At 50.5% G+C, this 24,290-nt stretch overlaps 1 protein-coding gene across 1 annotated transcript in view; it reads left to right on the top strand.

Moving 5' to 3' along the window:
- The window catches only part of itpr1b (inositol 1,4,5-trisphosphate receptor, type 1b), a gene marked incomplete at its 5' end in the record, with an annotated part of 80,697 nt that overhangs the window by 12,739 nt on the left and 43,668 nt on the right, over positions 1 to 24,290 (top strand). Inside the window, 36 exons of the mRNA XM_084441244.1 lie at positions 2,978 to 3,093; positions 3,330 to 3,416; positions 4,251 to 4,409; positions 5,558 to 5,656; positions 6,207 to 6,290; positions 6,402 to 6,548; positions 6,654 to 6,749; positions 7,121 to 7,165; positions 8,071 to 8,225; positions 10,794 to 10,893; positions 11,054 to 11,214; positions 11,371 to 11,512; positions 11,635 to 11,793; positions 11,990 to 12,162; positions 12,676 to 12,795; positions 12,959 to 13,156; positions 13,264 to 13,515; positions 13,619 to 13,760; positions 14,387 to 14,556; positions 14,676 to 14,862; positions 14,954 to 15,083; positions 15,228 to 15,282; positions 15,363 to 15,528; positions 15,616 to 15,789; positions 16,051 to 16,122; positions 16,217 to 16,354; positions 16,477 to 16,602; positions 16,728 to 16,928; positions 17,158 to 17,409; positions 18,673 to 18,798; positions 19,046 to 19,174; positions 20,205 to 20,325; positions 20,436 to 20,620; positions 21,664 to 21,812; positions 22,672 to 22,783; positions 23,528 to 23,563. Of these exons, the coding sequence (XP_084297370.1) occupies positions 2,978 to 3,093; positions 3,330 to 3,416; positions 4,251 to 4,409; positions 5,558 to 5,656; positions 6,207 to 6,290; positions 6,402 to 6,548; positions 6,654 to 6,749; positions 7,121 to 7,165; positions 8,071 to 8,225; positions 10,794 to 10,893; positions 11,054 to 11,214; positions 11,371 to 11,512; positions 11,635 to 11,793; positions 11,990 to 12,162; positions 12,676 to 12,795; positions 12,959 to 13,156; positions 13,264 to 13,515; positions 13,619 to 13,760; positions 14,387 to 14,556; positions 14,676 to 14,862; positions 14,954 to 15,083; positions 15,228 to 15,282; positions 15,363 to 15,528; positions 15,616 to 15,789; positions 16,051 to 16,122; positions 16,217 to 16,354; positions 16,477 to 16,602; positions 16,728 to 16,928; positions 17,158 to 17,409; positions 18,673 to 18,798; positions 19,046 to 19,174; positions 20,205 to 20,325; positions 20,436 to 20,620; positions 21,664 to 21,812; positions 22,672 to 22,783; positions 23,528 to 23,563 (4,964 nt within the window). The remainder of the gene's footprint in view (positions 1 to 2,977; positions 3,094 to 3,329; positions 3,417 to 4,250; positions 4,410 to 5,557; positions 5,657 to 6,206; positions 6,291 to 6,401; positions 6,549 to 6,653; positions 6,750 to 7,120; positions 7,166 to 8,070; positions 8,226 to 10,793; positions 10,894 to 11,053; positions 11,215 to 11,370; positions 11,513 to 11,634; positions 11,794 to 11,989; positions 12,163 to 12,675; positions 12,796 to 12,958; positions 13,157 to 13,263; positions 13,516 to 13,618; positions 13,761 to 14,386; positions 14,557 to 14,675; positions 14,863 to 14,953; positions 15,084 to 15,227; positions 15,283 to 15,362; positions 15,529 to 15,615; positions 15,790 to 16,050; positions 16,123 to 16,216; positions 16,355 to 16,476; positions 16,603 to 16,727; positions 16,929 to 17,157; positions 17,410 to 18,672; positions 18,799 to 19,045; positions 19,175 to 20,204; positions 20,326 to 20,435; positions 20,621 to 21,663; positions 21,813 to 22,671; positions 22,784 to 23,527; positions 23,564 to 24,290) is intronic.

The raw sequence follows: 24,290 nt of genomic DNA, 5'->3' as shown, positions 1-24,290 counted from the left end.
AGAAAGTGCAGCATCAAAACCGTTTCAAATACACAGTTCAACATAAGACCCAACAAATCGATGAAAGGTGTTGCCAACTATCTTTAACCGACATGCGCAACGCGGTCAAAATATTATTGCCTGTTCACCGTTGACATCCTTGATGCAAATCATTTTTCCCGAACTCCCAAATTCCTCCCGAAATGATTTTACATCCTCCCCAATTCTATTTTTACCATCCTTAAGCTTGATCCCTGGGTGGGGGATGACAGGTTCACTGTGCACCTGTAGAATAAGGAGAGCGCTCTCCCACTCTTTGTGAACTCTTGGTTATTTCTGGCAGTGCATGATTGTATTATAATAGGACAGCAGGTGTTCAGTGGGGTAGATTTTGATGGAACTGAAGCAACAACAACAGCAGCAGCAGCACTCTGGGCCTGGCTGGAGCTTGAACTGATGCAGTATGCTGAGGGAAAGATGATTCTAGAGTGTTTTTGTGGACAGTGAGCTCATATATGTATATATTTTTGTGACGTATCGAAGGCCTACAGTCAATGACTAGTAGTGTAGCATTTTGTGGAGGAGAGGTAACATGACAACGTTTTCCAGAAATGTGTCAGTACACCACATTTCTGTTCGAGGTAACAGAAGAACAAGTCCATTCTGCTCTGTCTCCGTAACTGACCTATGCAAATGATATGCAAAGCCAAAGTCTCACATCCGCCAGTGCATTCGACCATAAACTGACAGCGGTGGCTAACACTCAAAAAAGACAACCGTAAACTGTCTGCAATACATTAACTGTTCACTGCTATCAAGCTCATTGTTAAGGACTGTCTGGACTCTGTGTACAGTAGGTAAGAAGTAGGCTGTGTTATTGAGTAACCAAATGAACGGGTGGCAGGGTAGCTCGGTGCGTTACACCGTCTCCTCACAGCAGGAAGGTCCTGGGTTCTATACCTCTCCCGGGCCTTTCTGTGTGGAGTTTGCATGTTCTCCCTGTGCTCCTTCGGGTTCCCTCCACATATGAACAGACGCTCGTCAGTCCAGTCACTGTCCCTGACCAGGACTTGGATTGAGCACCGGCGAGGCCGCCCACTGCTCCTGGCTGCCCCTGGGGGAGGACAGCTTCGATGGGAGAAATGCAGAGGATTAATTCCACCGGCGACCGTGTGTGTGTGTGTGTGTGTGTGTGTGTGTGTGTGTCCTGTGTCGCCGCTCACTCACGCATGTGTGTTTGTGTGTAACTGCGGTGTAGCTAATAAACGACTTTCGAGGTCCTGGAATTATCGTTAGTTATTCTGACTGTATGTGATCACGAGGAGACCCAGAACAAAGGAACACTTATATACTTTACCAGGTCACCTTTTGGGTGGACCACAGGAAGAGAAGCTGCTGCTATAGCCACAGCTAACAGGGATCCTAATAAAATACTAAAGACCTCCTGGAGTTCACCTGCACGATGAGATGAGAACAGTGACGGCAAATGGTTCAAAATGTCTTCTCCAGGCCGCTCCTACCTGTGGAGCAGAGTCTCCCCTCTGACCAAGACCTGGACTGAGCACTTGTAATTGGTCTCCGGGCGCCATGAACGATGGCTGCCCACTGCTCCTGGCTGCCCCTGGAGGAGGACAGCTGGGATGGGATAAATGCACTGGACAATTTCCACCCGGCGACACCCGAGAATTGCATGTGTGTGTGTTGTGTTCCACGTCGCCCTCTCACTGTGTGGTCTAATAAAGACCCCCTCCCCTTGGATCCTGTAATTATAATAACCAGCTTGGCCCACCCTCTCCGAGGCCAGGCCAGCAGACCCCAGACCCACTGCCCCTTCCCCGACTCTACCCATCATCTCAGCCTCAGCTAGCGAAAAGTGCTAAACCCTAGGATGCTTTGCGGGTATTAATAGCCTACTTAAGCTGTTTAAAAGGCCTGTTTTCCAGAGAGCTTTAGCTCAGTGTAACCTGGCTTCCTCCTGTCTGATCCGGGAGCTGTGTTGTACCATGCAGTGGTGATCGCTTTGGCGTCCCCTCCGACACTAGCGTGTGCTACGCGAGATGTTTCTCCCGGTGATGAGGAGAGCTCATTAACGCGCCTCTCCGGGATCCTGTGAGTCGCGAAGGAGAGCGGGCTGCGGTATTTGAAATATGTGACCTGTTAAACCACGATCACAGAGGGTCTCAGGAGAAAGCGTGCTGGAAGATGTAGGCCAATGCAGCGGACCAGGCCCGGCCTACTAACGTCCTCCTCTGCACACGCCTCCTCTCCCCTCTGCCGTCTCTCCTCCAGCCCCCGTCCCCTTAACCCCGTTCCTTCTTCCTTCTCTCTCAGCTCACTCATCTGACCAACGCCGTCTCCCACTGACCCCACTTCCTCCTCCTCCCCTGCTCCTCCGCCTCCTCCCCTCCTCCTCCTCCTCCTCCCCCTCCCCCTCCTCCGCGAGCCCATCCCTCTCTTCCACCCTGCGTTCCATGACAGCTAATCCCCGAACGCTGCGGCGTCGCCCGCCTTCCCCTCCTGCGCTCTCCTGGGAGGCTATTTTCACGCCTCTCCCAGATAATCAGGTCTCTCACCGTAGCTCGCTGGTGACCTTGGAACCTGCGGCGCACCAAGAATACGTCGTCCCTCGAGAAACACAGTGATATCAGATCAAAGAGAGTTGCGCTCAATACGAACGCCCCAATGTGTTTACCTACCCAGGGAATCTAATTGCGGAAATCACCATCCCACGCCCTGTCAGGCATTAGTTGTAAATCGTGCCTCTGTTATGATTTCTTTCCCTTGTCCTAATATTCGACCCATCAGTTGATGCACCCTCCCACAAGGTCATTTCCCTGGTGGAAGGCAAATTACCCCAACATGCAGACAGTCAAGTTATCACTATAAATCAAAACTGAAGGGACCAGGGTTATACAGGTCAGAAACACCTCCCGGGTGTTGAGATCTGGATCGCACGGTCAGTCATGGTCACCCGCCTGTGTTTCTGTTCCTTTTCCAGACTGCCTTTTCAAGCTGTGCCCCATGAACAGGTACTCGGCACAGAAACAGTTCTGGAAGGCAGCAAAGCCAGGAGGGAACAGCACCACCGACACAGTTCTCCTCAACAAACTCCACGTGGGTAGCCTCTCCTCTGCCCCCTCCACCCGTCACCTCACCCCTGTCTCCTCTCCCATTAAACCGCTGCCCACACGTATACTTGGCACACCCAGTGAAATGCTCTCCCATTAAGCCTCATGCCAGAGAACGCCGGGCAAGGCATCGTTTGGATGTGTAATTTATGAGACACTCGGCGCCGTCTAGGTCTCTATTGTGTCCTCTAACGTGCCCGACTCCTCTGCCCCGCGCTCTAGCACGCCGCTGACCTGGAGAAGAAGCAGAACGAGTCGGAGAACCGAAAGCTGCTAGGATCGGTCATCCAGTATGGAAATGTCATTCAGGTATGACAGGGAGGTGGCGCGCTGATAAGCTGTCCAGGAGAGTTATTGCTTTATGAGTGGGACTGGCACAATACGGCAGTGTCACAGAGTTGATGAGGTTGGGGAGGAAGCACTAACATCAGTGTTAAAACTGGAGCAGAGCCAGCTCCTGCACACTGGACCCAATTAGCCTACTGTAGGCCTTATCACGCTCTGCACATTTGACCAAGATTGATCTGAACAAAAAAAAAAAGGCTTAGTATTCAGTTCAATATGTACTACTGCACCCTGTCAGTTGGTGTGAGGGTTTTGAACGTCTAAAACGTTTATCGTTTTCCATTTTCAAGTCCCAGCTCTCTCCCCTCTCCAAAGCTAACCGTTAGTTGTTTGTCACTCTTCCTAAATCAGCAGTGCAATGGTTAATTTAGACACACGTAAACATGCTTTAATCTCCGGGTTCAACTGTGGAGAAGTGGAGGTCATGAGAACTATTATGTGAATCAAGCCGTGGAGTATTAAAACATTCCAGGGGTTAAAAAAAGAGAAATGGACACAAAGAATTTATTCTCTGATGTTTTTGAAAGCGTCCTTTGGGGATATCTGAAAATATTGACTGTCATCCTTTGATATCTATCCACCTCAGTCTCTACATTCTAAACTTTTCCACTCATGACACACTGAATAGTCCTGTACCCCTCCATCATATGCCAAGGATAGCAGATTTCTGCCAGGTTTGAAAACAAAACATCATTGTTAGTTTGATTTGCCATAGGGTCACTGTTGGGCCGCAGATGTTTGGCCATAAGCATACCGTACCGTAACGACTTCCTCTCTGCCTTCTCCTTCGCGTTCCAGCTGTTGCACTTGAAAAGCAACAAGTACCTGACTGTGAACAAGCGTCTGCCGGCGCTGCTGGAGAAGAACGCCATGAGGGTGACTCTGGACTCGGCCGGCAACGAGGGCTCCTGGTTCTACATCCAGCCCTTCTACAAACTGCGCTCCCTGGGAGACAGTGTGAGTGGGCCCGTCGGGCCGTGATAGAGGTCAGAGGGCAGACGGGAAGTCAGCTGGTGAGGACAGGAGTTTCGTCTTGAACACCGGACATCAGAATTTCCTCAATTATAAAATGGATACATGAGCTCATCAAGGCTTTGCTATGTAAGGTTTCCTGTGTAGGAATGGTATTTGATTGGTGTGTGTTTGATGTTTGATATGGCGTGACGTGTCAGTGCTGAGGTCCATTCCTGGCGGTCCCAGGCGTGGAGGGAGAGAGAGTGTTTAGTGCGGGTTACATGTCGAGATCTCTGAGAGACTTCACCTGACCTTTAAAGCTCTTAGGGACAGTGGCTTCAGCAAAGGCTATTAGCTTGGTGATCTTTAGGACAGGACTCGTCATTTGACGCTTGTCACTTAAGCCTGCTCGTCGGAAATGTAATCAATTGGGAGTGACAGAGATTCAGCAGGTGAAGCATCATATTAATAGAATGATGATGCACCATTTATTTGCATCACATGTTAGCCTAGAAGACTTTCCGCTTTAGCTCATTCAAATGAGAGTGTTCTCAGTGATCTTTAAGTGATATATCTGGCTGAAGTAGCACTGTTAGGATAGGATATGGTCAAATGTGCCCCCTAGTGTTCGATGGCAAACAAGGTCTCGAATGAACATGTACACCACTGCCTATGTATCAATTATGTTTGCCACATGTTAAATCACCCGATGAGCCTACTCCAAGTTTGAGAAGAGAGTTAGGAGGAAAATACATTGGTTCTCGTGAAGCGTCACGGTTGTTGACATGAATTCTGGTGGTTTTGGTTGGTATGTCCTGTCTGTGCTGCTGCAACTTCACCTTCCTTTTCTTGTGTTTTTTTCACAGCTGTTCTCTCACATTACTTCTGGGCTATTGCCAACGTCTGAGATGGTGTTTTAAATAGTTTATCTTAAAGGGCACTTTGCCTCTGTTCTGATGTAATCACTTCCTGTCGAGGCCTGTGTAAATGCTGCTCTGAAGCCATTGTGATTGGTACAGTAGCTATCCCCTCTGTGTGTTGTGTGTGTTGTGTGTGTCTGTGTGTGTGTGTGTGTGCGTGTGCGTGTGCGTGTGTATGGGCGTGCGTGTCTGTCTAATATGTTTTTATGGGTTTGTGGACTGTGTCTTTAGGTGGTGATAGGGGACAAAGTGGTCCTTAACCCTGTGAATGCTGGACAGCCCCTGCATGCTAGCAGCCACCAGCTGGTCGACAACCCAGGATGCAACGAGGTACATGGCGTGCATGTGGAGCAGATGCCTCTTTAATTTCGTTCTTTCTTTACCCATCTTTCATTTCCTCGAACCACGAACAATAAACCGTGGTTCACTTGATCAACTGTACTGTGCATGTGGAACTTCGACACAGGAAACATTTCAACTACACAGTATAGCTACTGCGCCTCACACTCGGGTTCAGGTTCAGGTGACTCAAACACTGTCTCATCACAATGATACAGTAATACGAAACAGCCACATTGACACAAACTCACTGGCAATCCTATCTCCTCTCGTCTTGAAAAGCCAGGCCTATTTACGCTAGGTTTTAAGTGTACTCTCTTAAAGACAAATAAACTTGCAGTAGCAGCCCGATGCCCCCAGGACCTTTTCATCTCCTCGCATGCGTACGAATACGCACACTGCGCCTTCAGCAGGGCCATTTCCTTTCAGAAGCCAGGCCTGAAGCCTAATGATGCGAGCAAGTCTCTGCCGTCTCTGTTCCGGCAGAGTCGTAATCACCGTTTCCACAGACCTCATCCACCCTCATCCTCTGCTTTTTCAGGTAAACTCCGTCAACTGCAACACCAGCTGGAAAGTCGTCCTGTTCATGAAATGGAGCGACAACAAGGAGACCATACTGAAAGGGGTGGGTGCTCTGACGATTCGGAGGAGTTGGAACGCAATGACGTTTTAACAGGCGGCCTCGATTCTCCCGCGCCGTGACGCCGACCGCCGCGCTGTGTTTTTTTGCCGCCAGGGCGACGTGGTGAGGATGTTCCACGCCGAGCAGGAGAAGTTCCTCACGTGCGACGACCACAGGAAGAAGCAGTACGTCTTCCTCAGGACCACGGGCCGCCAGTCCGCCACTTCCGCCACCAGCAGCAAAGCACTGTGGGAAATAGAGGTGAGCACAGAGGCGGGGAAGCCGCGTCTCCAGACGTGTTGTCGGCGAGTCGTTGATGTTATTAGTCCAGATAAGACGAGGATTTTGACGTTTTGACCCCGCCAGGTGGTGCACCACGACCCGTGTCGCGGCGGAGCCGGGTACTGGAACAGCCTGTTCCGGTTCAAGCACCTGGCCACCGGATCTTACCTTGCTGCTGAGGTGAGTGAGGTGTGTCTGCCTCCCTTGGATCCTTTCATCCTCTCCTCACTCTGCGCTCATATCGGTGGACCGCCAACCAACCCCACTGTAGGATAACAAGGAAGTCCTTCCTTTGGAGGACAGCAGCAATGCCTCCTCTGCACAGTGGGTTATTTTGGGTGGAGCAGCCCACCCTAGATGTGTGTATGAGCAGCCCACTCTAGATGTGTGTGTTCATCGCAGGATGTGTGTATCTCGAGATGTGTGTGTTCATCTCAGGATGTGTGTATCTCTGGATGTGTGTATCTCTTGATGTGCGTATCTCTAGATGTGCGTATCTGGATTTGTGTATCTCTAGATGTGTGTATCTCTGGATGTGCGTATCTCTGCAGGTGAATCCAGACTATGAGGAGGAGAGCCGGGAGCCACGGCCCTCAGTAAGTCAACCTGAGCTCTCTCCTCTCCTCTCCTCTCCTCTCCTCTCCTCTCCTCTCCTCTCCTCTCCTCTCCTCTCCTCTCCTCTCCTCTCCTCTCCTCTCCTCTCCTCTCCTCTCCTCTCCACTCCACTCCACTCCACTCCACTCCTCTCCTGTGTTATATGAGCCCTACAGTAATCTGTGTCTGCTCTCTGCTAGCCTCGGGATTAACTGACCGATTTACTGATCTAAACTCTTTGCTGGGTCTTGTTTTCCTGTCTAGGTGGTGGACTTTGTCCCCTTTAACTTCCAGGTACTGTCTGAGTACTGTCTATGAGTACTGTCTATGAGTACTGTCTATGAGTACTGTCTATGAGTACTGTCTGTGAGTACTGTCTGTGAGTACTGTCTGTGAGTACTGTCTGTGAGTACTGTATCTGCCTCAGTCCTCCAACCTCTCCAACCTTCATTGTTTGATTGATAAAGAGGGGATTTTCACCTCTTGGGGAAATTATTTGAGAAGAAACTACTTCAGAAGCTACTTATGCTAGTTTTGCTAAATGAATGGTAGTTGTAATAACCACCACTGGGTGTCGTCATACCCAGTCATACTGCAAAATCACCTCCAGATGGCAGTGTCAAACCATTTACTACCACGGCTTGAGACAGGTTCAAGTGTGGAATTATGCAAACTAACTTTCCACAGTGGAATACAGTATGGTTTATTTCCATCATTGAATTCAATATGACTTCCTGCAATGGCCCGTATAATGTCAAAAGGCTGCACTTTTATAGCACTGTAATGTTGTTTAGATTGTACAGTTAGATTGGTGGGAATGAGCACACCATATACCATACATGTGCCAGTCTGTGATATGAAAGTCCCTCCCATTCTCCACCCGTCAGTGTGTCCTCTCTCCCCCCAGCTGGACTCGGAGCATGAAGCCCTCCGGAGTCGTCTGCGTACGCCCCAGGAGAAGGTCATGTACACCCTGGTCTCCGTGCCCGATGGCATGGACATCTCCTCCATCTTTGAGCTGGACCCTACCACTCTGAGAGGGGGGGACTCTCAAGTCCCCAGGTACTGTACAGACAGCATTCACACACACACAGCCCCACCACACACACACACACACACACGCGCACACACATGCTGAGACCCAGCTTGCATAACAGCCACAGTCAAAATGTTTGATACAAATTCACTTTGAGCCTTTTGCAGTACACGCCCTCACAATCACAACAGCGCGGAGATTGTGGATATTGCATTACTTAAGCCATGGCAGCACACATCAAATGGATGTCTGATTGGAATTGTACTGAAACCCCTGTCTCTTCATCAAGTTTAAGATGGTGTCCTGCACGTTAGCCAGGTTTTTTGGTTTTATTTCAGTCTGCTCCCAGCCCCCCCCCCCCCATGTCATAACAGGATTCCAGGGTTAGCTTGGGTCAGACGGACGAGGGAGGAGCGGCACCCCGGTTGCTCCAGCGATGTCCCTTCTACTGGCTGCTGGGGGGGGTCACGTGTTGCTGACAGGCAGCTGTGAAATGACAAACCACTCTCTGTTGATGAGGTCTCTCTTCGCACATTCCATGGATACTCTGTCTGGCAGTGAACCCTGCCGGCGGGGTGCGCAGGATAAGCAGGCAGTCACAAAGAGGACAGGCCCCAGTGTAGGCCAACCAGATACGGGGTTAGCATAGAGGCTACAAATCACCACGTTAAGGTTAGTTGAACGGTTAAAAGAAAAAGCACTAGGCCAAGGCCATTTCTCATGTTGTCGGAGGATAGCAGATCGCTGGAAGATCTGATGCAATTGTGACTCTTGTTGCTGCGATGAGGAAATATCCTTGAATCTTTCCCCGTTGTGCATGTGTGTTTATACTGGTTTATACTGCTGTTTATTTATACTACCTAATGATAGGCAGGAAGGTCTCCACATGGTTTCCACTAGGAAACCGTGGAGAGTGGGCTGTGTGCACACCGGCCGGGGAGCCAGACGCAGAAGACCTTACAACATGTCGTGTTAGGATTCTGTCATATAGCCCAGCTAAGACCAGAAGCCAGATGTTGCCTCAGAGCCCACCCCCCTCACATAAACACCACCGTCATCTGGAAGACATCTTTCTGATGAAGTCATGCGCAGAGTTCCTGTCAGGTCATTTTGATCTACTGTGTATGGCTATTCTACAGCAGGGATTGGTATACTGTACTAACAGTTAACCCCTTGTGCGGGTAATGGTCTCATCTCAATCGAGAAGTGGTTGAGCTGACACACTGTCTACATGTATCTCTTCACCTCTGTGACTGCCCGGTGTGTGAGAGAGGGAGTGCTACTTTTAGATTGCAACGGTGCGATTTTCTCCGTCGCCACCATGGCCATCAGATAAGGCCGGTGCATTCAGTGTCAAAGCCTGCATTGTGTCATGTCCTCGTGTGTACGTGTGCCTGCTGCTGGCTACTTTTGGCAGCGCGCACCCCCCCCCCCCTCCCCCCCCTGTCATCCCCTTATCCTCTCCCTACCTGAAATAACCTCTGGTCCCAGGGACACGAGCGGGCCCGTGAGGTGTGTGAGTAATTAGTGCTACAGTACAAGTGAGCACCTTCCATATAAAGCTAAGCCTGTTATACCCGCCGGCGATTACGCAACCATGCCAATAATGCAGGCAGTGTTTGGTGTCCGTGCTGACGGCCAGGGAAGGTTTACACACACACACACACACACACACACACACACACACACACACACACACACACTCTCAGAGTTCAAGCATTAGGTGTGTGTGGGGGTGTTTCTTTGCTCAGGTCTGTCATGTAAGGACACATCCTGGCAAACAGGTCCTTAGACCTGTCCTTAGACCACCGCCGGGAAGAGCAGTAATAGGGAAGGCTCTACACACACACACACACACACACACACGTTCACACGTTCAGAGTGCAGACATCAGGTGTGTGTGTGGGGGGTGTTCTCTGCCCAGGTCTGTCTTTACACCTCCGCCAGGAAGAGCAGTAGCAGGGAAGGTTTATACACGCACACGCACACATGCTCAGAGTGCAGACATCAGGTGTGTGTGTATGTGTGGGGGGGGGTGTTCTCTGCTCAGGCCTATCTTTACACCTCCACAAGGAAGAGCAGTAGCAGGGATAATGCTAGTGATCTGTAATGACATCTGTCTATGACCGGGCTGGTCGGGTCGGCTACCTGTTGGTTGGCTGCGTGTCACAGGTCATTCAGGTTCATGAGCCTAGGAGAGATCATGAGAGTGAAATAAAGGACTTTTTACCGCAGGTATTGATCTGGAGTCACACGCCGAATCCACACAAACCGTCACTTGAGTGACTGTCTATGTCCTTGAGTGACTGTCTATGTCCTTGAGTGACTGTCTATGTCCTTCTGGCAAGGATTTGGCCATGCGTCAGACCATACTGTACCTCATTCATCAAACAGTGATGGAAGTACAGTACCGTAGGAGCTGATGGGTGTGACACCTGAGTAAAACCACTGTAGAGTCGCTAGTTACACTGAACCGTTATCGGCACGCACCCCTGCCAACGCTACGGACAGAACCGTCCGATATACGGCCCGTGACGGGTTATCTCGGGACCGGCTGTGCTCACCAGAGGGTCTTTGGTTTCGTTCTCTCTCAGGAGCTCGTACGTGCGTCTCAGACACCTGTGCACCAACACCTGGGTCCACAGCACCAACAACCCCATCGACAAGGAGGAGGAGAAGCCCGTCATGTTGCGGGTGAGTAGCAGAGGTCGCGACCTCCCCGTGCTCCGTCCTCGCGCTGCTGCCGAAACAGAACGCAATGAATGAATCTCTGAATAGGGACATACGCCGGGGCTAACGTACAGCGCACAAACTGTCGTCTGAGCAGCGAGATCCGCCGTTTCCCTCGTTCTAGATCGGCACGTCGGCGGTTAAAGAAGACAAAGAGGCCTTTGCCATCGTGCCAGTCCCCCCTGCCGAAGTCAGGGATTTAGACTTCGCCAACGACGCCAGTAAAGTGTTGGCATCCATCGCTGGCAAGTTGGAGAAAGGCACCATCACCCAGAACGAGAGGAGGTAGGGATGAACCGATGCGAGCCGAAGGCCCCCGACTCCTAAACGGCTTCAACCATTACCGACGTTTTTCTCTCGACTTCGTAGTCTGTAAATAAGTTGCGGTCAGAGGTATGAATTCCGACGCAGCTCGCCTCACCTCTTAGCCTCTATCTCCAGGTTTGTAACCAAGCTGCTGGAGGACCTGGTGTTCTTCGTGGTGGACATCCCCAACAGCGGCCAGGACGTCCTGGAGATCATGGTCAACAAGCCCAACAGAGAGAGACAGAAACTGATGAGAGAGCAGAACATCTTGAAGCAGGTGGGTTCCACGCACAAGACGTGGCCCAGGAGGCCTTGAGACCATCAGTACACAGCGGAGGTGATCGCAGCGCGACCCGCGTACTCAATCCACGCTGTCCTCGTCCACCTGTCCCCCTTCAGATCTTCAAGCTGCTCCAGGCCCCCTTCACAGACAGCGGAGACGGCCCCATGCTGCGCCTGGAAGAGCTGGGCGACCAGCGCCACGCCCCCTTCAGGCACATCTGCAGGCTGTGCTATCGGGTGTTGCGTCACTCCCAGCAGGACTACAGGAAGAACCAGGTGCTTGGCCTTGACTCCTCAGCATGCACGCACGCACACACACACACACACAGGTGATATCATGTTTGACAATGGGACAGATGATATCATGTCTGGCAATGGGACGCAGATGATATCACGTCTGAGGATTGCACACATCGTTGACCTCGTCGACCTAGTGGTCACAGGGTTTACCTTTTGCCCTTCCTCTCCGTAGGAGTACATCGCCAAGCAGTTCCGCTTCATGCAGAAGCAGATAGGCTATGACGTGCTGGCCGAGGACACCATAACAGCCCTGCTCCACAACAACCGCAAGCTGCTGGAGAAACACATCACCGCGGCCGAGATAGACACTTTCGTCAGCCTGGTCAGGAAGAACCGGGAGCCCAGGTGAGACTGCGAGAGGAGGAAGGGGGGGGGGGGAGTGTTTCTGCCTGGCACCCCGAGCTGGCGCAGTCGGAGACAGGGCGGTTTGCGGGCAGCTTCGGGACAGATCTGTTTGTCCAACGGAAGCCAGGGAATGTAAGCAGATGTAGATTTATGCAGATATATACGCCGGAGTATCACTGGAGGTGTTTGTGTAGGAGCCTGGCACTGGAGGTCATTTGCTGTCATTAGAGTGTGCCGGTGTTGAGCTTACACCTTAGTCTAGTGTTGTCCGCGATACAGCGGCCTCGCTGATCCAGGGGCCGGGATAAAGAGGGCCTTTACAGTCTGATATATGACTGGGCCCTGGTCCATCAGTTTTCCAGTAGGACACAGTACAGGCCTCAGGCACAAGCAGGCCACAAGCAGAGCGGGGCTACTGCACTGAGGAGACCCTAGTTCGCCCATGCACCGGCCGAGGCCTACGCAGTGTCTCGCTCACAGAGAATGCCCTGTTCTTTGTCCCGTGTCCCTCAGATTCCTGGACTACCTGTCCGACCTGTGTGTGTCCATGAATAAGTCCATCCCCGTGACCCAGGAGCTGATCTGTAACGCAGTGTTGGACCCCACCAACGCAGACATCCTCATCGAGACCAAGTCAGCCCCCCCACCCCCTCCTTTCAAAATGACGACCGTTCTGTCTTTTAAACGAAACCGCATGCAATCATTTCAGTATTGTACCGCGCCTCACTTTTAATATTGATCAGGCTCTGTCTCCTTTGCAGTCTGGTGACTGTGTGGTGTGTTTGCTGCCCGGCAGGCTGGTGCTCTCGAGGTTCGAGATCGAGGCGGTGACTACGGGGGAGACGGCGCTGGAGGCGGCCGAGGAGGACGAGGAGGAGGTGTGGCTCTTCTGGAAGGACAACGGTAAGGAGATCCGCAGCAAGAGCGTCAGGGAGCTGGCTCAGGACGCCAGGGAGGGCCAGAAGGAGGACCAGGAGGTCGTCAGCTATTACAGGTTAGGACCTGCGCGGAGGGGATGTGACGTGACGGAGGTGTGATGGTCAGAGATGTCCCGTCCCGCGGGGTGAGGGTGTTCAGCTCCGCTCTCTCCCCTCTGTCCAGGTACCAGTTGAACCTGTTCGCCAGGATGTGTCTGGACCGCCAGTACCTGGCCATCAACAAGATCTCCGGCCAGCTGGACGTGGACCTGATCCTGCGCTGCATGTCCGACGAGGACCTGCCCTTCGACCTGCGCGCCTCCTTCTGCCGCATGATGCTGCACATGCACGTGGACCGCGACCCCCAGGAGCAGGTCACGCCCGTCAAATACGCCCGCCTCTGGTCGGAGATCCCCTCCAAAATTGCCATAGACGAGTGAGTTTGGCTCGGCAGCTTCCTGTTCCAGTCACACAATGTTCTAATGTTACTGCGAAACGCTGAGCCTTAAAAAACAAACCCTGTTCTCTTCTTCTCTCAGCTATGACAATGATGGAAACACCAGAGATGAGATCAAGGAGCGGTTCTGCCTCACCATGGAGTTTGTGGAGAACTACCTGAGAGAAGTGGTGTCTCAGAACATCCCCTTCTCAGATAAAGAGAAGAACAAGCTCACCTTTGAGGTAGGTTGCCTTGGCCTCGTGAGACCATCCTGATCTTACGAGCTTGCGTTGTGTCGCTCCACTCATCAGTCCGGAAAATCTTGATAGGGATCCGCTTGATTCGCCGATCAGAAAATAATCAGCGCTCCTGTCCACCAATCAGCGCTGTCTGAGGAAATACTAGCAGCTACGCTGGACGGGGTTTAGGTGTGATGACAGCGAGAAGCAACTGTTCGTTCTAAAACAGCGGTGGCGGAGGCTAGCGTAGATGCTGTTATAGCATTAGTTATATCTGAACTGGAGAGTATTCTATTTCTTCACTGAAATAAAATCAAAGAACGGCGCTTTTCTGTGCTGAAAAGATGTTTTCGCTCTTCTCCCGACTGGCTTTGGTAAGAATTTGATTTACCTGTGATAGAAGGTGATAGATAGACAGATGGTTCATCCAATCCCCTGCCGAGTGGCTTTGAAAGTGCCCGCCCTTTTCCAAACAGTTTCCAACAAAACTTGTGGAACAAGTGTGGAGAGTGGAACAAACCACCTGCCGCGTCAGGCTAGGGTTGCCCTGGAGACGGCATAAACAGATGGCTAGCGAACTCGGCATTATTAAAACCCTCACCTCTTCTCGTCACCATGTCTGTTTAAAGGTGGTGAACCTGGCGAGGAACCTTATTTACTTCGGCTTCTACAACTTCAGCGACCTGCTGAGGCTGACAAAGATCTTACTGAACATCCTGGACTGTGTTCATGTCATCACCATCTACCCGATCAACAAGATGGAGAAGGGAGAGGAAAACAAAGGTGATAATCACAGTTTGTAAACTCTCAGTTAACTTTGCCAGTATCAAAATAACACATTGGAAACTATACAGTACAGTACATCTTACGTGTGAAGAGATGTCTGTAGCTTACTGTGCTTTCTGTCTATATAGGTAGTAACGTGATGAGGTCCATCCATGGGGTGGGGGAGCTGATGACCCAGGTGGTCCTTAGGGGTGGGGGCTTCCTGCCCGCCACGCCCACCCACCAGCCGGAGGGAGATGTGGTCAAGACCCAGACTGAGCCCGAGAAGGAGGACATCCTGGTCATGGACACCAAGCTGAAGATCATCGAAATCCTTCAGGTAAGGCGTGCGTGAACTGATTTGACGTTGTTGTTGTACTGAACCCAGTGACCTAGTAACTAGAGTCCCTGTGTTCCTCCCTGTCCTGCAGTTCATCCTTAACGTGCGGCTGGACTACAGGATCTCCTGCCTGCTCTGCATCTTCAAGAGGGAATTTGATGAGAATAACCCTCAGACCGAAACAACATCTGCTAGTCAGGACGGAACCAACAACGTCACAGGTCAGATGCCTTGTTCCTGTGTGGTTAGTCTCAAACTAGCTTTTTAAATACACATCCCTCTATTATGGGTTTCTGTCTGTAGCAAACTCGGTTTCTTTTGTTTTGTTTTGATTGAATTTGCTTTGTTTTGTTTTGTTCCATCAGGAACACTAGATTTTGAGAACATTGAAGAGCAGGCGGAAGGGATCTTTGGAGGAAGGTAAACAGTCTTCTTAGAACACGTGTCCTAAGTCTTGTGAAAGTGTTTCTAGTCGGTCAGCTTGTTCTGCTCCCACTCAGTGAGGAGAACACCCCTCTGGACCTGGACGACCACGGGGGCCGTACCTTCCTGAGGGTCCTGCTGCACCTCACCATGCATGACTACCCCCCCCTGGTGTCCGGAGCCCTGCACCTGCTGTTCAGACACTTCAGCCAGAGACAGGAGGTCCTCATGGCCTTCAAACAGGTACCGAAGTCTCACATCTTCCGTTATGGTAATCAGTAACCATACGTTTTTGTTAACAGTTGTATCTGGTCCCTAACCCCACGTCAGGTCCAGCTCTTGGTGACCAGCCAGGATGTGGACAACTACAAGCAGATCAAGTCTGACCTGGACCAGCTGCGCTCCATCGTGGAGAAGTCTGAGCTGTGGGTCTACAAGAGACAGGGGGAGGATGGGATGGATGGAGGGGACGGACCCCCCCCAGAGTCTGACCACAAAAAGAAGGTACTGTCCCTCTCGTCCTCTGCCTATAGGGTGGTGAGGTGTCATTTTATAGGCCTTAAGTTAGCATTGACGCCATATTGGTGTGTACTTCAAAATCCTTATGGGAAAAATGAATAGGATTTGAGAAAGTTTAACAGAGACTACTACAAAGTGACATCAGACCTCAGTACTCTATACTACCTACATTTAGAATGTTTTGTCTTCACGAGTCCACAAGTCAGCGAGCTTCGAGCTCCTGACATTCTTTGTGTTTCGGTGCAGGGCGACCTGGGAGGCTCAGACAAGAAGACGACAGAAAGCACCAGCAGTTACAACTACAGAGTAGTCAAAGAGGTACTTTTTCATCCACACTGTAAAAAAAAAAAGAAAAAAGTTACTCCATGGAGAAAGATAATACAGTAGTAATGATGTGTGTGTGTGTGTTCAGATCCTGCTGCGTCTCAGTAGGCTGTGTGTCCAGGAGGGAGCGTCAGGGAAGAAGACTAAGAAGCAGCAGCAGAGACTGCTCAGGAACATGGGCGCCCACTCTGTGGTCCTGGAGCTACTGCAGATCCCCTATGAGAAGGTACAGTACAGTACAGTACAGCGCCGGGTCCCGGTACATCTCAAAACCCAAACAAACCTCAGTTGGTCTTGAAAAGAACCTGCACATTGTTTGGTTTGCGTATTTCATCTGCACGCACCCAGGGCGAGGACGTCCGCATGCAGGAGATCATGAAACTGGCTCACGAGTTCCTGCAGAACTTCTGTGCGGGGAACCAGCAGAACCAGGTTCTCCTCCACAAGCACATCAACCTGTTCCTCAACCCAGGGGTGAGCAGACCTTCCTGGGAGCTATAGGCTTGAGCCGGGCAGCCTGGGTCGAGGCCTCTTTATCATCTTGTCATTAATAGCGTCGGCTAGACGGACGGTTAAACGGACGCTCCCCCTTCTCCTAGATTCTGGAGGCGGTCACCATGCAGCACATCTTCATGAATAACTTCCAGCTGTGCAGCGAGATCAGCGAGCGCGTGGTGCAGCACTTCGTCCACTGCATCGAGTCCCACGGCCGCCACGTCCAGTACCTCAAGTTCCTGCAGACCATCGTCAAGGCTGAGAACAAGTTCATCAAGAAGTGTCAGGACGTCGTCATGGCCGAGGTGGGAAAAGCGTGTCTTCTACACACTTCAAGTAGTCAGTTCATCCCCAAAATACATTAGTACCTCTTTTTTTTACCTCTACCTTTGAATGATAAAGGACAGGGTCTTGAGATGAATTGCCGTATGGACACACGAAAAATTTTCATCGGCAAAGCACTCATAGTGTGATGCTGTAGTTCCCCTGTTCTCTTGTCTCAGACGAGAAACCCGATCTCTTTCTCCTGCCTAGATGGTGAACTCGGGCGAAGACGTCTTGGTCTTCTACAATGACCGCGCGTCCTTCCAGACCCTGGTCCAGATGATGCGCTCGGAGCGGGACCGCATGGACGAGAACAGCCACCTGATGTACCACATCCACCTGGTGGAGCTGCTGGCCGTCTGCACCGAGGGCAAGAACGTCTACACCGAGATCAAGTGCAACTCCCTGCTGCCTCTGGACGACATCGTGCGCGTGGTCACCCATGAGGACTGCATACCGGAGGTGGGGGAGGAGTTAGGAACGCGCGTACCAGCCCACCACCATGGGGCGCTTGTCGCAATTCATTTTTTCCCTTTGACAAGTACATTTTGCTTTGTACAAAAAAAAAGTGGCTTGGTGTCTCAGTAACAGTATAGGCGATTCTTCTCAGGAATCCGTCTACTTTCTAAATCCGCAGAGTTCAGAGCTTGAGGTGTTTAGTAGCTCTTTTGGTGCTTGTTATAAATGTTAGGATTCTCATAGGTTGGTATCGAGGTTACAGGTAGGTGCATTGTGGGTACAATAATCAATTCAAGTTATAGTCTTCATGTTTCACAACATAGATCAGATCAATCATGTTGGATAGATCAGAAATAAAGTATGGCAAGGTCATATTACAGTACGTGTCCAACCGTGTGGAAGCTCGTCGTGCCTTTAGGTAGGGAGTCTGTGGGGATAGGTTGTAGTGTTGACAGCTGGGCTCTCCACTTCTGCGATTTTGATAGGTTTGCGCTGAGAGGCTGGCACTTGAGACAAATTGAGTTCTCTTGAAGCGCGGCCGAACATACATGTAATACAGCTCTGCGAAGCTTCACATAGCAGTGCGGTGTAACATGTTCAATAATCGGGAAACTCTCAGAATGAGAAACAGGACGAATGAAACCCAATGGACAGTAGCGACACATGTATCATATTACACTGAATCCTTTGATGTAACTGCAGATGGTCGGACATTTCACAGATGCAGGAACAGCATAACGACATCTGCTTTGCAACTGGTGTACACTGCATGGTTGCCGGGCTATTGAGTGATTGTGCGGTTTCTTGGATTTCCAGAATTGAAAGAAAGTGCTCAGGGGGCTTTCTACGACGAGTTTAGAGCTCCGGGAGTTAAATACTATGCATACAAAATTAATAACACTTAAACATTTCATATATTCATGAAGAAAATATCAAGTTGAAGTTTCCACTCCTTCATTACCACAAAGTAACATAGTACATCATGTAGAGTTAGAAAAGCCTAACCAGGGACAGGCGTCGCAAATTACCCATGGCTAGAAACCCAAATGCAACACATCTGTTTCATGTTATTGTAACCTGTTACAATGTTGCTTGCATTGTCCCTTACAAATAAACTAGTACCTAAAATGCATAATGGGTGGGGGTCAACATGTTTACTGTTCATCTGGCTTTTATAATGGCACATTTTTTCAGCTCTGCGGGACTTCCATGCTGAGGCTGTGATTGAGTTATTGATCCAGGCATGTGTCCGGGGTTCATCTGCAGGTGAAGATTGCCTACATCAACTTCCTGAACCACTGTTACGTGGACACGGAGGTGGAGATGAAGGAGATCTACACCAGCAACCACATGTGGAAGCTCTTTGAGAACTTCCTGGTGGACATCTGCAGGGTAAAGCCATATTATGCACACTTGTCCAGCACACATTTCCTCCTGTGAGACTTGAATGAACATGAGAGGTGAATGAACTTGAGACGGTATCAAGTGAATGTTACTAGGTGTCTTCCAGGATGACACTGCGGATTAGTGACACTCTCTCCTATCCTTTGAAGATCCAAGAAGCATGAGCCAGTGACTGTTTATAGTTGAATCCAGTTTAGAGCAGGGAACCAGGCTGATGCTGTCTGTCCATGTCTAGGTATGCAACAACACTAGTGACAGGAAACATGCAGACTCCATCCTGGAGGCATACGTAACGGAGACGGTCATGAACATCGTCACCACCTTCTTCAGCTCGCCCTTCTCTGACCAGAGCACCAGTCTGCAGGTAAACGCAGACATGCGACATTACAGAACCTCTAGCCAGCCTCCACACAACATGTGCGGTCATGAATAATCTGCTTACGATTAACATCTTGTTTGGTGAAATGGCGTATTTTGTTGTCATCGTTTGCAGTACTTGCACTTTTTATTTGTCTTTGTGGAGGGATTGAGGTTCCACATTGACACGTTTGACATTCTTCTTCTTGTAGGCAGCCCGTTGCATGTATGTAAGTACCGGAAACTCCCACGTTGTTGGTTTCCTGTTCCTGGGTGTGTTCCTCACCAACAGTTATAGATTTCCACAAGATGCTTTTGCATTCCGGTTCACTGAGTCAGTGCTTCCCTAGAACTCACTCCCAGATTTACCGAAAAAGGCAATTTCGCAAGAAACGCTTTCCGCTGCAATACACAAATATGATCACGCAGAGTGTGGTGTGCTGTGTGCTGTTGTCCATACTGTGGATGAGTGTCTCACTGGTTTCCTTGAAACTCTCCCAGTTACACACAATTAGTAGGCTAGTGATACTAGCGCTACTGTATCTTCAAGTCACTTCCAGGTTAGCTTGCACTCCTTTCCAAACCCTCTAGTCCCTTCCCAACCTTCCCACACCGCTACTGTTGTAAACGAAGCCTCATATGATGATATCCATGCCTCTCTTTGTCCTGTGACAGGCATCCATTCTGGGGAAGATAACCGAGGTATTTGTCGTGCTTTTGGTCGTTCTACTGTTGATCCACGTGGTGTTGTTGGGTCTAGGTGGTAGTGAATAGGTCATTGGTATTTGACACTGGTCTAGTGAGCCTGGTTGGGACCTGGTCGGAGTACCGTCAGGCATACTAGACCTGCGTTTAGACCCTCCTACGTACGTGGTTAATAGGCAGTGATGGGGTAGCCCCCTGAAATCCGTGTAACTAGGTTCCGAAGATGGTCAGGGAACTCTAGCTGGTGTGATATCACGCGGCCACCGACCCATCGGTCTTTCTATATCTCCCCTGTCTGTTCGTCTGTATGTCCGTCTCCCTCTCTCCCGTAGACGCGCCAGCCTGTGTTCGTCCAGCTGCTGCAGGGCGTGTTCAGGGTGTATCACTGCAACTGGCTCACCCCCGCGCAGAAGGCCTCCGTGGAGGCCTGTATCAAGGTGCTCTCTGACGTGGGTAAGATACCTACAGCACTAACACCGAACCCGTCATCTGTCTTTTAGACCTAAATGCCACCGTCGAGGAGTCCCGCCCAGGTTTTTTTTAACAGTGCACCTCCTTCCCAGCCAAGAGCCGAGCCATAGCCATCCCAGTGGACCTGGACAGCCAGGTCAACAACCTGTTCGTCAAGTCCAACAACGTTGTGCAGAAGAGCATCCTGAGCTGGAGGCTGTCAGCCAAGAACACCTCCAGACGAGACTCCGGCCTGACCACCTCCAAGGACTACAGGAACATCATCGAGAGGCTCCAGGTAAGACCGCCCTCCGCCGCCACCACCAGGAGCCAGGTTGTTCCACAACCGGTGAGTTTCCCTTAAGTTACAAGCAGGGCATGTTGGAATACGCCATTTCTCCCAAAACATGACTCAGTATTCAATACAGCTCTGAGTGTAGATTTGGCAGGTTTTAGCAGAGCAGTAGTTCTGTCAAGCTATCGAGCCAGGCTCATCCGTTATCCAGATGCTCTTATCAGTTCTTAATGATGATGGTGGTGATGATGACTGATGTCTTCGACCTCTGGAATAACTGACCGGTCCACTTCCAGAAAGCATGGATGTGTAATGAGAAAAGGAATGATCTGTTATTCCCAAGAGAGTAACCCTGCATGAATTCATTGCTTGCACCGTTCCCTTGACATATAATGCAATGTGTCGCAACATCTGTTATCACTGTAACTGTACAGTAACTAGCCTCCCTCTCCCCCTCCCCTACCTCCCTCCCTCCCACCCACAGCTGCACGTACAGTAATGTTTCCATGCCAATGAGCTTCATAACAGGGAAGGGAAGCGTGGGTGAGGGGGGGTGGGACCGTGTGGTTTTGGGTCACACATAAGTCAGCTTCACTACTATTCCAGTCTACGTCTGTGGTTGCACGTAAGGCCAGGGAACAGTCTGAGACACCACGGCCACAGTTCACCAGAACATTCAGCACTTGAGCCAATGATCCTATGCTTAGGATCCTGGAATCAAAACAAGATGGCGTCATGGCAACTCGGCACAGATTCAAGAGTCTGGCCCTAAAATAAGAGTTTCAGAGGTTTCTTTTACTGTGAGTCAGAATACCACGCCCCTATTAAAGTTCATCTAAAAAATCAACTGTTTCAATTTTATTGGAAATGTATAAATTGTTACTGTATTAATGTGTGTTTTTTTAATGTAACGTTCGACGTGTGTGGACCCCAGGACGACTAGCGATTATCGCTGGGGTGTTGGCTAACGGGGATCCTTTTAAATCAACAATCGACAAACCGCCGGTGCGTTCCCCGTGTGAGCGTTGCTCTGCCGTGTGCCGCAGGACATCGTGTCGGCCCTGGAGGACCGCCTGCGGCCGCTGGTCCAGGCCGAGCTGTCTGTCCTGGTGGACGTCCTGCACCGCCCCGAGCTGCTCTTCCCCGAGAACACGGACGCGCGCAGGAAGTGTGAGAGCGGAGGCTTCATCTCCAAGTAAGGCCACGTTACCCACAAGCCCCGCCATGCCACTCGGTGCCAGCGGGAAATACATTCACCCGTGATTGTTACCGTGGATGTAAATTGCAGTACGTAATCGCCTCTTGTGCGAGTTTACCGTAAGCGAACGCACACTGTGAAGGGTGAGCCAGTGCCAAGGGGTTAAACAGTGATCCTAGGCTTTCTTTTCACAATTCCTGCCTTGAGCGAGGCTCTCACACGCCGCCCCGGTCCTGTTGTGCTTGATAAGGGCTAAGATTGGATTACATTGGCTGCGTCTGGGCCCTTTGAACAGGGGCCAGCGGCTCAGGGATTAGCCTACTCCAAAGGCTGGGTGGATTAGCGCGTGGAGTAGCATGTGAGCTCACGCCACCTCCCAGTCAGGACAGTGACTTACAGTACAGGGGCAGGTGTACGATAACACCCTTCATGGGGACATGTCACGGCGGGAGACACCTGAGGACCCTGGAGGAGACCGGGTCCACTGGTTCTCATTGAAGCTGAGTTGTTTGATACACTTGACTTCACTAGGACTCCAGGGGGCTTGCCCTGGCTAGTACTTCAATAAAGTACCTGAGGGACAAGAATTCTCTACCCAGAAATTGTATTAATAAAATAAGATGGGACTTTATTGATCCCCCCCAGGGGGAAATTAGGCGTTTCAGCATAAAAAAATATATATATTTGATAAAATTTTGCCAATGGAAACAAACCTTTGTCTCTTGATCAAGATGTAACGGTTTGAGCTTACGAATGATACGAGAGACTAGTGAACAAATCTCTTGTCTAAAACGTGTGATCCATCTCCCATGCCTGAGCGTCCAGTGAGGTGACCTGACCTGCTCTCCCCCGCCAGGCTGATCAAGCACACCAAGCAGCTGCTGGAGGAGAATGAGGAGCGTCTGTGTATCAAGGTTCTGCAGACCCTGAGGGAGATGATGACCAAAGACCGCGGCTATGGGGAGAAGGTAGCCTCGCTGTCTCTCCGCAACCCACACACACACACACACACACACACACACACACACACACACACACACACACTCTCCTCTGGTTGTCTCCCCATGTACTGCAGGTGTGTCAGGAGATAAAACCGAGAGAGGAGAGACCATTGTTGTGAAACTGTGTGATTTCTGTACTAGAGGCAGGGGTTAAAAAGCATCCATGGAGCTGAAGTGTAGCCTATATTATGTCCCAGCCTACTCTCTGATGTCACACTGAAGGTATACGGACTCATTGATTGATGGAGTCCATGGCTTCCAAGGGTTATGGTTACTGTACCCAAGATTCAAGATCCTTTATTAGGTACCATCAGCGGTATTGGTAATCACACAATGTTTTTCACATTTAACATTTCGAACAACCTCATTTTTCAACCTTTGAATTCTCGCATCCCTTTCCCTCGCTGACGCGCCGTCAGTAGTCCCGTTTCTGGTTTGGTTCTAAGAGACCGAGCACCCACCACACTGGCACCAGCATGCTCTAACTTATAACCCTCTAACTCTAACCCAACACTAATACACCATTTACAGTATACAGTTACACCATGTATACTGTCATTTAAGGGCCCATGTTATCTGCTTTGGAATGGTGCGATGTCTATCGGACGTACTAACTGACGCGGTGTGTGTGTGTGTGTATTCTTCTGTGTGTGTGTGTTTCCAGCTCATCCCTAACCCCTTACTAACTCTCCCTCTACTCTTCTCTTCCAGCTGATTGCCTTTGATGATGAAATGGATGTGGCTGAGGTTGATCCTTTTTCCTTATATCTTTTGTGACCCCACGTTTTTCGATATCCGCCTCTCGCCAGTGGTGTAGACGTGCCTGTTCCAGCAGACTGTCTGTCCCCCATCTGCCAGCGGCCTGACCCCGCGGCCCTGTCTGTGTCTGTACGGTTAGCGTCGCCTGCTAGTTCCTCATGTCGTCGTGCTCCACGTCTCCGCTAGCATGCCAGGCCCTGGTCTCGCCGCGCTGTACTGTAGCTGCTACTGTACTTGCTTGTGTAGCTCAGCCGCTGGTGACGTACTTGTGAAAGTGTGAGCAGAGGCCGGTTAGTCGATAATAATAGTCGATTATAATGATAATATATTGTATTAGGTATTGTATGTTGTCAGACCCCCTTTGTTTGGTTGGGGAGTAGAGTGGGGGTCTAGCCCAGCTTGTCCTTAGCTCCTAAACATCATTAGCGCAACAGGTGTGAGCGTACTTTATATATAACTGCAGCTATCCGATGAACATAGCAACCCCGGAAACCAGATCTGCCCCCCGGACCCCTGGCTGTTGGTGCTTGCGGCTGTACGTGCTGTGTACGTGTGTGTGTGCGCGTGTGTGTTTGTGTGTGTGCTGCGCTTGTGTGAGTGTGTGTGTGTGTGTACGTGATTGTGTGTGCGCTGCGCTTGTGTGGGTGTGTGCGCGCGCGGGTGTGTGTACACAGTATGTGTGTTTGTGTGTGTTCTTCGCTTGTGTGTGTGTGTG

Source organism: Borostomias antarcticus (assembly GCF_949987555.1).
Source record: "Borostomias antarcticus genome assembly, chromosome: 7".
Taxonomy (NCBI): domain Eukaryota; kingdom Metazoa; phylum Chordata; class Actinopteri; order Stomiiformes; family Stomiidae; genus Borostomias; species Borostomias antarcticus.
This window is presented reverse-complemented; position numbering and strand designations above follow the sequence as displayed.